Raw genomic sequence first — 13,238 nt, 5'->3', positions numbered from 1 at the left:
TGGGCCCAGTAGAAAAATCCGCCTTTGGGGGAGTTTTATGTGATTACTAGGCCCTGTTGCGGACCTGATAAAGGAGTCTCCTAGTCCGGACCCGAGTAGTAGTCGAGGTCCTTGATCATATCCGTATCAGATTATGATCTGGATAGAGCAGCCTAATAAATAGAGCTCATGTTACGGAGCCCCAACGGGAATCGACTCGGATGGCAGTCTGACTTGCACGATGGCTTATGTGCTAGCTCGTGAAAGTCAATCCGACTGGCGGAAGAAGTCGAGTTGAACTCGGACTCATCCCCCCAGCTTCTGACTACGTCAAAAATTAAAAATTCGCTGAACCTCTTGACGAGGTTCTCCAGAGTTTAGCGCTGGAGCTTCATGGTTTGCTGCTTCTTCTCCGTTGTCGAGGCGATGTGGCGGTGGAAATTTCTAGCACCATCTGCGATGCAAACCTAGGAGCCGAATACAAACATCGCGCCTACTTCGAGCGTGATGATTGGCTTGATGATGACTTGTGCCATCGAGTTCGCCAGTGGATTCTCGGCGAGGTCCCCTACCTCGCATGCCAGCTGTCAGTGTTTAAAGCCGGCAACCTACTGAGCGGGTGCTCGAGGTAGTGTTTTGGTTAGTAGGGCTCGTTGAGATCAGAAACTCAAAGGTAAACACAGACACACAATTTAGACAGGTTCGGACCACTAGATTGCATAATACACTACGTCCTGTGTGTTGGTTGGATTGAATTGCTTTGGAGGGGGTCCCTACCTTGAGGGTTTTACCTGTGTGCCATTACGAAAGTTGGGTCTAACCTCCATGCCCCTAAAAAGTTCGTCGACACCTGTATGCCCAAGTGCAACTTGGTTTGTCCCTCCATGCCATTCAGTCCCTATTCCATTCGGTTTTGGCCGTTTGAGAGCTCTTACAAGCGGGCCCAGGCAGCGAAAATGACCAGTGTACCCTTTGTCTCCGAGCCATATGCGCAGCAGCGAGCACCAAGCAGAGCAGGGGAGAGAGCAGAGCGCCAGCAGCCGTCCGATCCTTCGCCGCAAAAGCAAGAGGCTGATCCGATGGCTCTCGCTCTCTCCGGCTCTTCCGCGCTCCGCACCGCCCTGTCCACGCTAGCCCCGAGGGCCTCGACCACCAGGGGCTACGCGGTGTCGGCGGCGTACGGGGCCATGCGGCGGGCGGCTGCGGCCGCGGAGGGTGCCACTGCGGGGGAGGCCAAGGAGGCCGAGCGCGGCGCCGCCGCCGAGATCTCGGGCATCCCCGACCCCGTCACAGGCCACTACCGCCCCGCCAACTAGGCCGCCGCCGCCGACCCCACCGACCTCCGCACCGCGCATCTCCACCAACTGGGCCGGATGTGGCGGCGGATCCTCCGGCGCGCGAGGCAGCGGCGGGGGACGAGTGGCCGGACCCGGAGGATCCCCCCACCAGCGCCGCCGCCGCCCCGCCGGGCTCCCCTCCCGCAGACCCCTCCACGGCCGTCGTCGTCGTACGTGCCGCCGCGCGCCGTGTCCCGCACCGCCGACCCGGACCCCGCCCGCGCCGCGGGGTGGTACTCGTGGAGCGGCCGCCGCAGCGCACCTCCTCCCCCACGCCGCGCTCGCCCTGATCTGCCGCCCCCGCGGCGACAGCGCCCCGTGGAGGTGGTGCCACCACCACCGCAGCAGCAGGCGTCGGCTCCCGCTCCCAACCCGGGCCCCTGCCCCGCCTCCGCCTCAGGTTAGGTCGGCCGACCAGGTGGTGTCCGGCATCCTGTCACGCAAGCGGCGGGCCGCAGTGATGCAGTGCACGGCCTCCGCGCATATGGCTTGGAGACAAAGGGTACAATGGACATTTTCGCTGCCTGGGCCCGTTTGTAAGAGCTCTCATATGGCCAAAACCGAATGGAATAGGGACGGAATGGCATGGAGGGACAAACCAAGTTGCACTTGGGCATACAGGTGTCGACGAACTTTTTACGGGCATGGAGGTTAGACCCAACTTTCATAATGGCACACAGGTAAAACCTTCCCCTACCTTTCCTTATATTGTCGGGGGCAGGGTTACAGGTCGGTTGGTTATAAGAATACTAATCGGATATGACTAGAGGAGTTGTACTCTTATTACAACGAGTACTTTCCTAATCCTTTACTAGTTCCTGTCCTTCCATGTAGACTATGTCACCCTGCGCCATGGTCTCCATGTCAGATACGTCTCGGTGTCCAACCCCATATTTAGGACTGTCCAAAACTTCTGGTGGACCCATAGATGTATGTACGACAATAATTCCTCTAAATGAAAAGCAGCACAGAGATCATAGAAATCTTATTTAATTATAGACCAGCATCTCTTGATAAAGTCTGTGTTGAATCCATCAAGGCCTGGGGATTTGTCAGAAGGTATGTTTTGAAACATAGAGTCAATTTCTTCTTAATTGAAAGGTTCATCAAGACAATTCAAATTGTCAGAAGCCTAAAGGAGCTGCTCTAAATCAAAGAGCATAGGATGAGTGTCTGAAGTGCCTAGTATTTCTTTATACAGTTCCCAAAGGATTGATGCTTTAGCATGATGTTGAAATTGAGGATGACCATTACTGTCTTCCAAACTAGTGATGAAATTCCTCCTATACTTGATGGTGGCAGTTGCATGAAAAAACTTCGTGCCTTCGTCCCCAAACTTTATTCAATTTATATTCCCTCATAGTTTCCAATATACTCTTTGCTGATGCAGAAGATCCATTAATTTCTCATCAAGGATTTTTTTTAAAATTCCATTCCACTAGGGACAGATCTCTAGATTCCTCAATAAGTTCAAGGAGAGAGATGACCAGCTTAACATTTGAGATATTTGCTTTTAGAGAAGAGAGTAGAGCTTGCCATGGTTTTAGAACTCTTCTTAGGTTCTTGAATCTTACAATTATAACCTTAGCTTTATCTGTACAATTGACAGGAATAGACCAGCCATGTTTCACTACATCCAGGAAGTGCTCATGTTCCATCCAATATTTTTCAAACCGGAAAATGTTACCTTTTGGAATATCAGTACCAATGCTAACAATGCATGGTGTATGATCTGAAGTCTCCATAACTAGTAGATAAGCTATTGTATTGGGATAGCTCAGAGTCCATGAATTGGAAGTAAAAAACCAGTCCAATCTCTCTAGCAAGGGTGGCTGTTGTTTATTACACCAAGTAAATTGTTTCATTTGCAAAGTTATTTCAACCAAGCCTAAAGCACTTATGGCATCATTAAACAAGAACATTTCATTGTAATCCACACCACTTTTGTTTCTATTTGAAGGATCTCTCATCAGATTAAAATCACCAAGAACTAGCCAATCAATGTCATCTGGCATCTGGATATGTTTGAACCATCTAATAAACTCTCTTTTACCCTCTAATGTACATGGCCCATAAATATTGGTGAGGACCCAAACATTTCCATTTAATCTTGATGTAAATTCAACAGCAATAGCAAAATTATTTTGAAAAACTAAATGCCCATCAAATAGAGCAGACTTCCAGATGATTGCCACTCCACCAGAGGCACCTTGTGAAGGCAGAAATTCAACTTGATCAAATGCTAGAGGACAAAAGTTTCTTATGAAGGGAGCATCTAGATGGTCCCTTTTAGTTTCCTGAAGACAGAGAATGTCACACTAGCTTTCAATAATTTTATCCCTCACAAAATTCCATTTCTTGCTAGAGTTAATACCCCTAACATTCCAACACATCACCTTCCAGGATTTTCTATTAGCAGTACTATTCATAATTAAACAGATTTAAGCAAGAAAACTGTAGGAAGCAATGATTAACACTTATGCTAAAATAGAAAAGGACAGACAGGTAATCCCATAAAATCATTACAAATCCAAAGCAACCAAAAGAAATTTGGAGAGAATTGTTTCTCCAAAAGAACAAAAGAGACACTATGCTCTCAATCCAACTGTTACTGCTTCTTTGGCTTCTTTTTGGAAATCTTGGTATCATCATCATTGTTCTTAGTTAGCTTCCTACCACCAGGGGAAGCCACTGATCTTGATTAAAGCTGAAGTAGACAGTTTTGAGGAATCAACTTTACATAAAGTAGCACCAAGATTCTTGATTACTGAAGTTGATAATGTTGGAGGATCCACAGAACAACCAATGCAATTCTTATTCTTGCAAACTAGAACTTTGAAACCCTAATTCTAATTCTGGTTTCTTTTGCTCCTTTTGAGATCATCATCAGTTATGTCCTTGCTCGGTGCTTCCTTTCCAGCCTACTTAAGTTGGTCAACTTGCAACAGCAAAGAAGAAGACCAAAGGCTAGGTGATTCAATAAATTTTTTCACCATAGTTTCAACAGGTGTTCCAGGTGAGGTCACATTGACTTAACTAGGTAGGGACTCTCCTGACAATGGAACAACTATGGTTGGGGATGGTGAGGCATGAGCAGATGAAGAAGATGATGCAATGTTGCCAATAGGAATTCCTTCCAGAATAATATTTTTTCCTTTTGAAATGGGGTCCTCATGAGTCTCATGACCATCTGAACATAAAAGAGCTTTCTGCAGTGGACACTTATCAGGCAGACTAAAGGGGATGGTACCATGGCTAGACTGTAGGAATGGCAAAACTGATGATGTCAGGAAGTATTTTGCCCAAAAGAAATTAAGTGGGTTTAGAAGTTGTGATGTGAAGAAATAAGACCAAAAAAGAGGAGTATCCACCTTCTGGTGACTCATCCCTAGAGAAAAATGTATAGCCCACTGCCTCTGGGTGGGGTTGAAATGATCGGTGCATTTGTGAATTCATCATAGAGGAAAGAACAAGATCTTGGTCTGGATATAGCATCTCCACAAAGCTTAATTGCATATCATTGTTATAGTTGTCTAGATCATGTAAATCATTACCCATTAATTCATCTTCTTGGATGTCCTCTTGAACAACGTGAAGAGGCTTTCCATTGGCTTGTGGAATGAAAACATTAACTTGAACTTCTTCTGCAGCCAAATTTGGTCCTAGAGCATTAGCCATTGAACTGTCTGAGGAATCGGTACCATCAATGACATGTTCTTCTATCTCTGGCTCTGCAGCCTCAATATTATCAGTTGCTTGAATTAAATCATCAATCCCCCCAAGATCTTCTTCTATAGCCATGTTTAAGTCAATGTCAATCCCATTTCCACCTTGAACAAGATCATTGTCTTCAAGGATAGGTTCGTCAAGAATTGGAGCATGCTGGATTACTCGGTCTGCAAGAGCCTCTGCTTCTGAATCTCATCCACTAGATTCAGGTGAGGCCCAATGAAAGCTTCCTCATCTTGAGCTCCAGCCCCATTAGGCCATAAACCCCACTGAGCTGGACCCTGATTGACATTTTGGTTTGCTAAATTATTATGTTCATCATTCCCATGACCTCCATTGCAAGGCTGTAGTTGGGATCAACATCATCAGGAGGTTGATCCTCGTCACCAAATCCCCTTCCCAACATTTTATACTACAGAATTTCGCATTGGGTTGTCCAAGAATCCCCCTCAAAATCTTCTCCTTCAGAGCAAACAATAAACTATGGGATTTCTGAAAGGTTAGGTACTCTAGCTTTCACAACAATTCAAGCAAGATTATTAGAATCTTCTTCCAGTTTACCAAATTCAGCTACTATCTTTTCAATATCAGCCCTAGACCAAAAATCTATATCATACCCAAGAAGCATCAACCACACCTCATAGTTCATAGTAGTAGTTTTGTTGTTCCAACCCCTATTATGTTCAACAAAGGAAATTCTGTATTGACCATATTCATGAGGACTACCACTGATCAAGAAGTCTCTATCATGCACAAAGTTAAATCTGACATAGGCCTGTCCATGTGGGCATGGCTGAATGGAGTGTAATCCCACCCTACGACGATTGCGCAAAAAAAACATCTAGCAGCTCCCTTATGGATGGAAATGATACATATTGATCTAGCATTGGCTCAATGGTGGTAATGGCAACATCACTATTTCTTCTACCCGGACCTCCCAGGACAACTCGAGACATCAGCTTCCTAAGGCCCACCATCTGATGGTGACAGCTTCTAGGCATAAATGGTGCAGGATCCACAAACTTGAAAGCCATGGCCGATTCGAAGCAGGGCTCAAAGGAGAGGTTTCGCAGTGGCTGGGGTTTTTTTATGCATAAGGTCAGGAATGCCAGGAAGAAGGCGGTGGTGGAGCACCAGGTTCCTCACCTGCTGAAGGAATGGCGATGGGGCAGAGGGTAGTGACGATAGTGTCGACGCAGGCAAGGAAGGCGAAGCGTCCCACTGGTTTCGGCCCCATCAGTCATAGGCACTGGTTTGCGGAACCAACTGTCCACATTTTTCCCATTCCATGCTGCCGTTTGAATCATAGTGGAGAAGGTCTTGTCTTGGGGCAATCCCGGAAATCGAGGTTTGAATCTGTAGAAAGAGGCAATATGGCCCAAATGAAAACAACTTCCACATCTAACCAGCTAGGTACATTCAGCCCGGGAATGAAAGTTTGACAAGCAACGAGTACACTACTTTCAGCCCAAAGGTTCAGCTGTTTGAAAGCTCAAAACGTTTCTTGAATTAGGACGCGCCACATTACCGTCTCGCCTTGAAGCCATGGCATTAAAGCTTCCCAAATTAAGGTTGAGATCAATACCATCACCTGGGAAATTCAAATCAAAATTACCCCTTGACAAACTCAAATCCACCGTGTTCTTCGCCGGAATGAAATTGGAGGCTGGACAATCAGAGGATGACCGAGGGCCAAGGCAGCTGAACACTAATTTCTGATGAAAATGATCAGGCCTTTGCATAGAAGGAGCGAAATGCCGGAGTGGAACCAGGTTGGCACCTGTCAAAGGATTTTCATTTGAAGAGGCACTGTTTCTTATGTTTTTGGATCCCACATGGATCCAAGGAAAAGATGTACCCTGAGCCTCAGCTATTACTTGCTTAGCAAAATTAAGACATCTCTCATTTCAGAGATTAAACACAACCTTGAAATCATCACTTTGAAAGAAACCCATCTTGTAAATCAGAAGGCCAACATTTTTTGAAGAAACATTGAACTTGAAAAACCCAATTTTCAACTTCCACAACCGCAAAGTGAGAGGCAGCTATGCCAAAAGTTGATTGGAGAATGAAACCAACATTATCCTCTGTTAACTTCAAACGAGATCGAGTGAAGGAAGCCAAAAGTCAAAAGCCAGAAACTAGACTCATCATCTGGATTGAGGGAAGTGACCCGAGCATCAAACAAAGAATGAACCTTGGCAGAGAAATCCAACCCTGGGCGAAGATCCAGATTGGAGAGATCCATGACTGACGTGGGTAGGATCTGATCTGTGTAGATGACTGGAAACGAAGCCATCAAGATCTTCAGGCCGAGGGAGTCACCGGCAGCCTCATGCCCCAAAGCAGAATGATATTGAAGCTGGACCCAAGAAGCAGGAGATGGAGGTGGACGCCGGGACCGGATGGTCACCGGCAGGAGGAGAGCCCAGCGGTCACCAACGGGTAGAGGACCCGGAGGTCACCGGCGGAAGGCTCTCATGGCTCTCATTTCCCGTGGGTCATTTCCAGGAAGTCCATCTTCGGGAAACGACCGGATGGCTGGACATTCCGAGATCTCCAAACTCTTGAGCTTGGGATGGTGTATCGTATTGGCTGGTGTTCATGTGCCATGGAATCGATTGCGTACAGTGAGAGATGAAGGGACTTACCTATAGGAGTTCGACTCGTTGAAAAAATTTGCAAGTGGCAATTTTGCTTGCGATGGAGATTGGACGAGGGGAGGTGTGCCTTCACTAGCTGACTAGGCCCTTGTTTACTTCCCTCCAAAATCCCAACTTTAGCACTATGCAAAAAGAAGATTCCCCATCACATCAAACTTGCGGTGCATGCATGGAGTACTAAATGTAGATGAAATCAAAAACTAATTGCACGATTTTGTTGTACTTTGCGAGACGAATCTTTTAAGCCTAATTAGTCAATGTTTGGACAATAATTCACAAATACAAACGAAATACTACAGTTGCACATTTATGACAAAATGTCAATTTTGCCACTTCCAAATTGGGAACTAAACAAGGCCTAGCTTTCAAACTCGGGCACCCCCACAAAATTGCCACTTGCAAGGGGTCAACTTTCCCCTGGTGGACCGCCAAACAGAGGACCCTGCTGATGACCCTGCCCAAACGATGGGGTTAGATACTTATTAGATGTACATCGATCAGCTGGCTGACGATGACTCGAATACTGATCCATAGATGCTGCGTGTCTTAAAGATTCCAACCTTGCTTGTACTTGGAAATCTGAATACTATACATGCAGTCAAGCTTGCAGGTGTGAACCATAGCTGGTGTGTGCACATGCATTTGGTCTGATCGATGTCAACTGACCTGCTGTCGTGAGAACTCGGAGTAGCTCTTCTCGGTTCTCCATGTGGCTTTCTCTAAACATCCGTTGCAAGAGGTTCCTTGTTGGTTTGAGCAACAATATACCATTTATCGTTGGCATACATGTAATCTCCCTAACCACATATCTTGTCCTTTTAACATGACCTTAATTTTGTCGTCGACCATGCCAACCTCCATTCGTTCCAACCTTCAAATAGAACTATATGACTCTATGAGTCTGTGACACAGAGACCAATACATATGCATCTAATTTCGGTTCCACACTAGCTCTAGCTCATAACGAGTTCGGTTGAAACAATGATGATCCAACATGATAAGGTATATCGAAGCCCACACAGGACCCGTAAAAATGCTGTTACCAGTACCTGTTTATTAGTAGATCAAGAGCTATGGCAAAATGCACTAGAAGCAAATAACTATTAGGGAGCATCAAATGCAAAATGGGGACAAGGCGAAGGACTTGCACGAGCAATACCGCAATAGACTCTACTTGCAATACATAAGAGTATAAAAAGTACAATGGCAAATATATTTTAGCAATTCAAATCCCCTCAAACACTAAACACACAATTCCTTCACAAACAGCAAAAATCAAAACAAATTCAAGCACTAACATTCTCACAGAATAAATTAGGAGATAAGAAAAAACAACAAAGGAAAGATAAGGATATAGAAGAACTCAATAAAGATGACGACAACATCAAATAGTCAGAGCCTGACCTTAGATCTTGAAAAAGGAAACTCAGAAGGGGGCAGATCAAGAGATGATTGAGATGAAAACAAATAAACTGTTGCTCCTCCACTTGTGATTAAATGGTTCCGGTTCAAATATGTTCAAGACTGATAAGCACATCAAGCTAACAGATCACAAATCTTTAAAACAATTAAACATATATAAATTTGACAAACTTTTCCCACAAATCATACAGCAGATAAATAGCAAAATTCTTTGAGGAAAGAGTAGTTAGTGCTATGGTAAGGTCTTGCATAAAGGGATCAGAGATAAAAAAAAAAATTGACTTCCCTTTGCAAAAACTATAATTTTATAATCCACTCGTTTAGCCATTATTATACAACCCCTCCCCCACCCACAACACACACAAATAACGCCAATGGGTTTGAACTTGCATTTGTCAGTTGACTGACCAAGATGTATGGCTGCATCAAGGTTTGTCTGCTAAAATGAGGGCAATCTGTATCTGATCCTGAAAATATCTCTTTTTAAAAACGAAAAAAATCCCACTTAATTAACACACTGATCTTAAAAAAAGGAGAGAAAAAATCCCAACCAGTTGGTCGTGTACTTGAGACGTCACATTCCTACGTAAGCATAGATAGCGTCAGCAGCATGCTCGTGTAATAGTATAGGTTTTTGCGTGCGTTGTCACCTGCCTATAGATTCTGTATACATTACCATTTTTAAATATGGAGCAAAATTGACACGTTAGATAAAACTTGTTGCAATTTTTATATTTGGGTGACCTCCTGTGAATCCAGAGGTTGCGATTATTTCTAAGTGCAGATCGATAATAATGACTTTTAGGCTATACGAAGCTCATGTAAGAGACGGTTTAAAGCTCATTCTGGCGTTTTCATTTCGCAAGCTTCCTTTGTTGCTCGTGTTTTGGCTGCAAATTAGGTATTGTTTAGCTCCCTCTTTTTTCCAACTTTAGTACTATGCAAAAAGAAGATTCCCCATCACATCAAACTTACAAACTTACGATAGATGCATGAAGTACTAAATGTAGACGAAATCAAAAACTAATTGCACAGTTTTATTGTACTTTGCGAGACTAATCTTTTGAACCTAATTAGTAAATGTTTGGATAATAATTCACAAATACAAACAAAATGCTACAGTTGCGTATTTATGGGAAAATGCAAACTTTGCCACCCCTAATTTGAGAACTAAACAAACAAAGCCTCAGAGCAGAGCACCATCTGGCTCGCTCTGAAATCTGAATGCGTTTTTATTTCGCAAGCTGAGTGTGTTGATGAGGGCAGATTTTCGGGATCACATAGCGAAAGAAGAGACTTGCAAAGTACTAGTAGTTCTAAAAATTGAGCCCAATGAGCACTGGAGTGTCCTTGTTGTATTGGACCTGGGCTAGTTTTTTCTAGGCCCACAATCCCGTGATTCAATAGGCCTGCGTAAATTAGCGTTAAGCAAGTGAATAGCCCATCGCGTACATACAGGGTTTACATGGGCCTCATCCATCATGGCCATAGAAACGACAGCACATTTGCTCATTGCCTACTGGCGTGAACCGCCGGTTCGAGTGTCAAATTGGCAGCTGCTCCGACTATCCTGTGGCAAGATTCACAAGTTCAAGCCGGACCCTGGCACTTAGGCATTTTTAAATTTTTAGTTTGTGTGTCCTGAGCAGTTCGTAGATTCATACAGTGCTGACTTTAGTCGAGAGATTAAACATCCGCGGATCAGTGAATATAAATTTTTAGAGACAGTGGACGGGGAACTGAAGATTTCTTCACAGATCGGTCAAAAATTAACACTTCTTGGTTCTTGCAGAAGAAAGAATGTCACAGAAAAGCCAAACTGGAGGGCCGTTAGCATCGGCCAGCCAGCATTAAATCCTGTGTTTTCCTTCATTGTAGGAAAGAGCTCCAGGCTGCGGTGTCGCGCCGTGTGATCAATGAAAGTATCACACGGCACACCTGGCTTTCCAAACCAATTACCGTTTCGCAAAAGAATAGAAACAAAAAAAAAGAAATAGAAAAGCAAAAAAGGAGACTGCGGCGATTTGAGAGAGCAGGCGGCAGAGGGATCGTGAATCAAGAACAACGGAACTAGTACGAAGAACGATGCGGCCGAGAAGATCAAGAACAACGGAACTAGTAAGGAATCGACGATGGCGGAGGACAGGAGATCATGCGCTTAGCTGCAGCGCTCCTCGCTCTTCATGGCGGCGGCGGGTGGGGACTGGGGTGATGCTGGCGGCGGCGGGTGGGGACTGGGGTGATGCTGGCGGCGGCATTGCGACTTGCGAGAGACGAGCAGATCGGTCTTTATATAAAGCTGCGCTAGCTAGGGCAAAGTTAGTCATGGTTCCTGGGCCACGCTGAAATGTACAAACTGCAATGGGCCCTTCTGAGGCCCACATATTAGCCCATCAGGCTACGTAGAAGCCCAATGTAAAAGAAATTTGTGAGACTATTTCGGGGTCGGGGGCGGGGAACTGTAGTACTGTACACACTGATACTGTAATGCAGAAATGCAGTACCACTCACCTCTACAAAACTCCAGTAAACTGAATTCATAAAGTTCCAAGTTTTCCCTCGGATCAAAAACGCAAAAATGTGGGAGGCTTTTAAGAGAACGATAGAACTTCCATTTGAGTTGTTAAGAAATTTTCAGCCCAAGCAACAATGTTGGGAAAGGGAATGGCCCAGGACCTTCTCAATCGCTCAGTAGCGCCGGCTCTGCAGAAGCGGGCTCGGTGAACTGTACCCCAACGCTCGGTGCAGCGGCTGCGCGCCAGCACAACGCTCGCTGCTGTTGCAACTGCCTGGCTCATCAGACTCCGGCAGCGCGGACGACGACGTCGGAGTCGTCTGTTGCGGTGCCGACCCAGCAACACCCGCGGGCGCCGTCAGCTCGAGCACTTCGTCGCACCCGCTGCACCGCAGCCTGGCGACCTTTCTCCGTGACAGCAGCGTCGCCGCCGGCACCTGCAGCAGCTCGGAGCAGCTGCCGCAGACCAGGAACGGGGCGCCGCCCAAGACCGGACGACAGTGGTGGTGCCTCCGCCGCTCGCTGCGCCCGCCGGCCGTGGACGACGCCGAAGACGGCGACGAGCCGGTGCTGCTGCCGCCCGCGTTCCGGCGCGGGGCGTGCTCCTGGGGAGGCAGCGCATGCGCGAGGTGCGACTCCAGCCGGCGGAAGAATCGAGCGCCGCGCCGCGCCGCCGCCGCTCTCGCGCCGACCGACGCCGCCGGCTCGATGGCGACGATCAGGCCGCGGAGGCTGTCGAGCGAACGGAGCAGATCCCTTTGGAACGCCGGGTCCGTCAGCGGCGACGACGGCGCGACACGGGGCGCCGCCGGTCTCGACCTGACAATAGACGTCTCGACCTCCTCTAAGCCCACGAGAGATCGCCGGCGCTGCCGTCCGCACGCGTTTCTTGGCGAAGACAACCCGCCCTCCGTCTCCGAATGCGTTGACATGAACACGCCGTAACGGAGAACGAACGAGTCGGAACACGCCGATCGCCTTGTCCGCCGAGATAACGGCCGGTGCTCATCATGCCCATTCGAGTAAACACGGGCATCGTCGCGGCTGTTCGCGGTTAAGATGGGGTTGCCGAACAACGGAGGCTGGTTGCCGTGGACGTCGAGAACCGAAGCCTGCTTGAGACATGCGTCAAGCTCGTCGGAGAACACCGACGCGGTGTCGGCCGAGAGGATCTCCAGCCTGCTCAGCGCGTGGTTCATGTCTTCCGTCGGCTCAGGTTTCTTGCCTGCAGTAAAGATGCACCAAAGAAACACACGCCCGGGTGCATGAATGAACAGAGTAAAACATCATGTTGCGCAGGGCCGGATTTCTGGTTAGAAGCAGCACCTCTGATCGGGGTGCGGCATTTGGTGCAGTAGTAGATGACCGCCTCGGGGTCCTGGTAGATCATGGCGCGGCAGTAAGGGCACCGGCCGAACCGCCTTCTGACCTCACCCGACTCCATGATCGTCCTGGTTTTCCTACGAAAGGTACAGAGTTTGGTCAAGGAAGGCTCAGGGGCGGGGGGTTGGATGTTCTTGGCTTCAGACATCGGATGCTTCCAGAATGCTGGGGTTCATCAAAGTTCTTAGGCATTCTCCACAACTGCCACTT

General features: G+C 47.1%; 2 protein-coding genes across 2 annotated transcripts; one reads left to right on the top strand and one right to left on the bottom strand.

Annotated features, from left to right (window-relative positions):
* Positions 1–968: 968 nt before the first annotated feature.
* Positions 969–1,318, top strand: LOC111256843 (protein SENESCENCE-ASSOCIATED GENE 21, mitochondrial-like). The gene has a single exon (XM_022825580.1). It carries the CDS (start codon positions 1,059–1,061, stop codon positions 1,293–1,295), a length of 237 nt encoding a protein of 78 aa, XP_022681315.1. The 5' UTR covers positions 969–1,058; the 3' UTR covers positions 1,296–1,318.
* A 10,500-nt stretch (positions 1,319–11,818) lies between these two features.
* On the bottom strand, positions 11,819–13,089 carry LOC111256739. Its single transcript, XM_022825228.1, has 2 exons — positions 12,972–13,089; positions 11,819–12,870 (listed from the first exon to the last, which is right to left on the bottom strand). The coding sequence occupies exons 1-2, from the start codon at positions 13,087–13,089 to the stop codon at positions 11,819–11,821; spliced, it is 1,170 nt and encodes a 389-aa protein (XP_022680963.1).
* Positions 13,090–13,238: the final 149 nt, after the last annotated feature.

This window comes from Setaria italica, chromosome III (genome assembly GCF_000263155.2).
Source record: "Setaria italica strain Yugu1 chromosome III, Setaria_italica_v2.0, whole genome shotgun sequence".
NCBI lineage: Eukaryota > Viridiplantae > Streptophyta > Magnoliopsida > Poales > Poaceae > Setaria > Setaria italica.
The sequence above is the reverse complement of the archived record's forward strand: the minus strand, read 5'-3'. Positions and strand labels throughout refer to the sequence as shown.

What these genes read in the sequence shown, in the direction of transcription:
- LOC111256843 (XM_022825580.1), top strand. Translation starts at nt 1,059, where the DNA reads ATGGCTCTCGCTCTCTCCGGCTCTTCCGCGCTCCGCACCGCCCTGTCC.
- LOC111256739 (XM_022825228.1), bottom strand. Translation starts at nt 13,089, where the DNA reads ATGGAGTCGGGTGAGGTCAGAAGGCGGTTCGGCCGGTGCCCTTACTGC. An exon ending in ATGCCGCACCCCGATCAGAG is followed by an intron (nt 12,871 to 12,971) that starts GTGCTGCTTCTA and finishes TCTTTACTGCAG; the next exon opens with GCAAGAAACCTGAGCCGACG.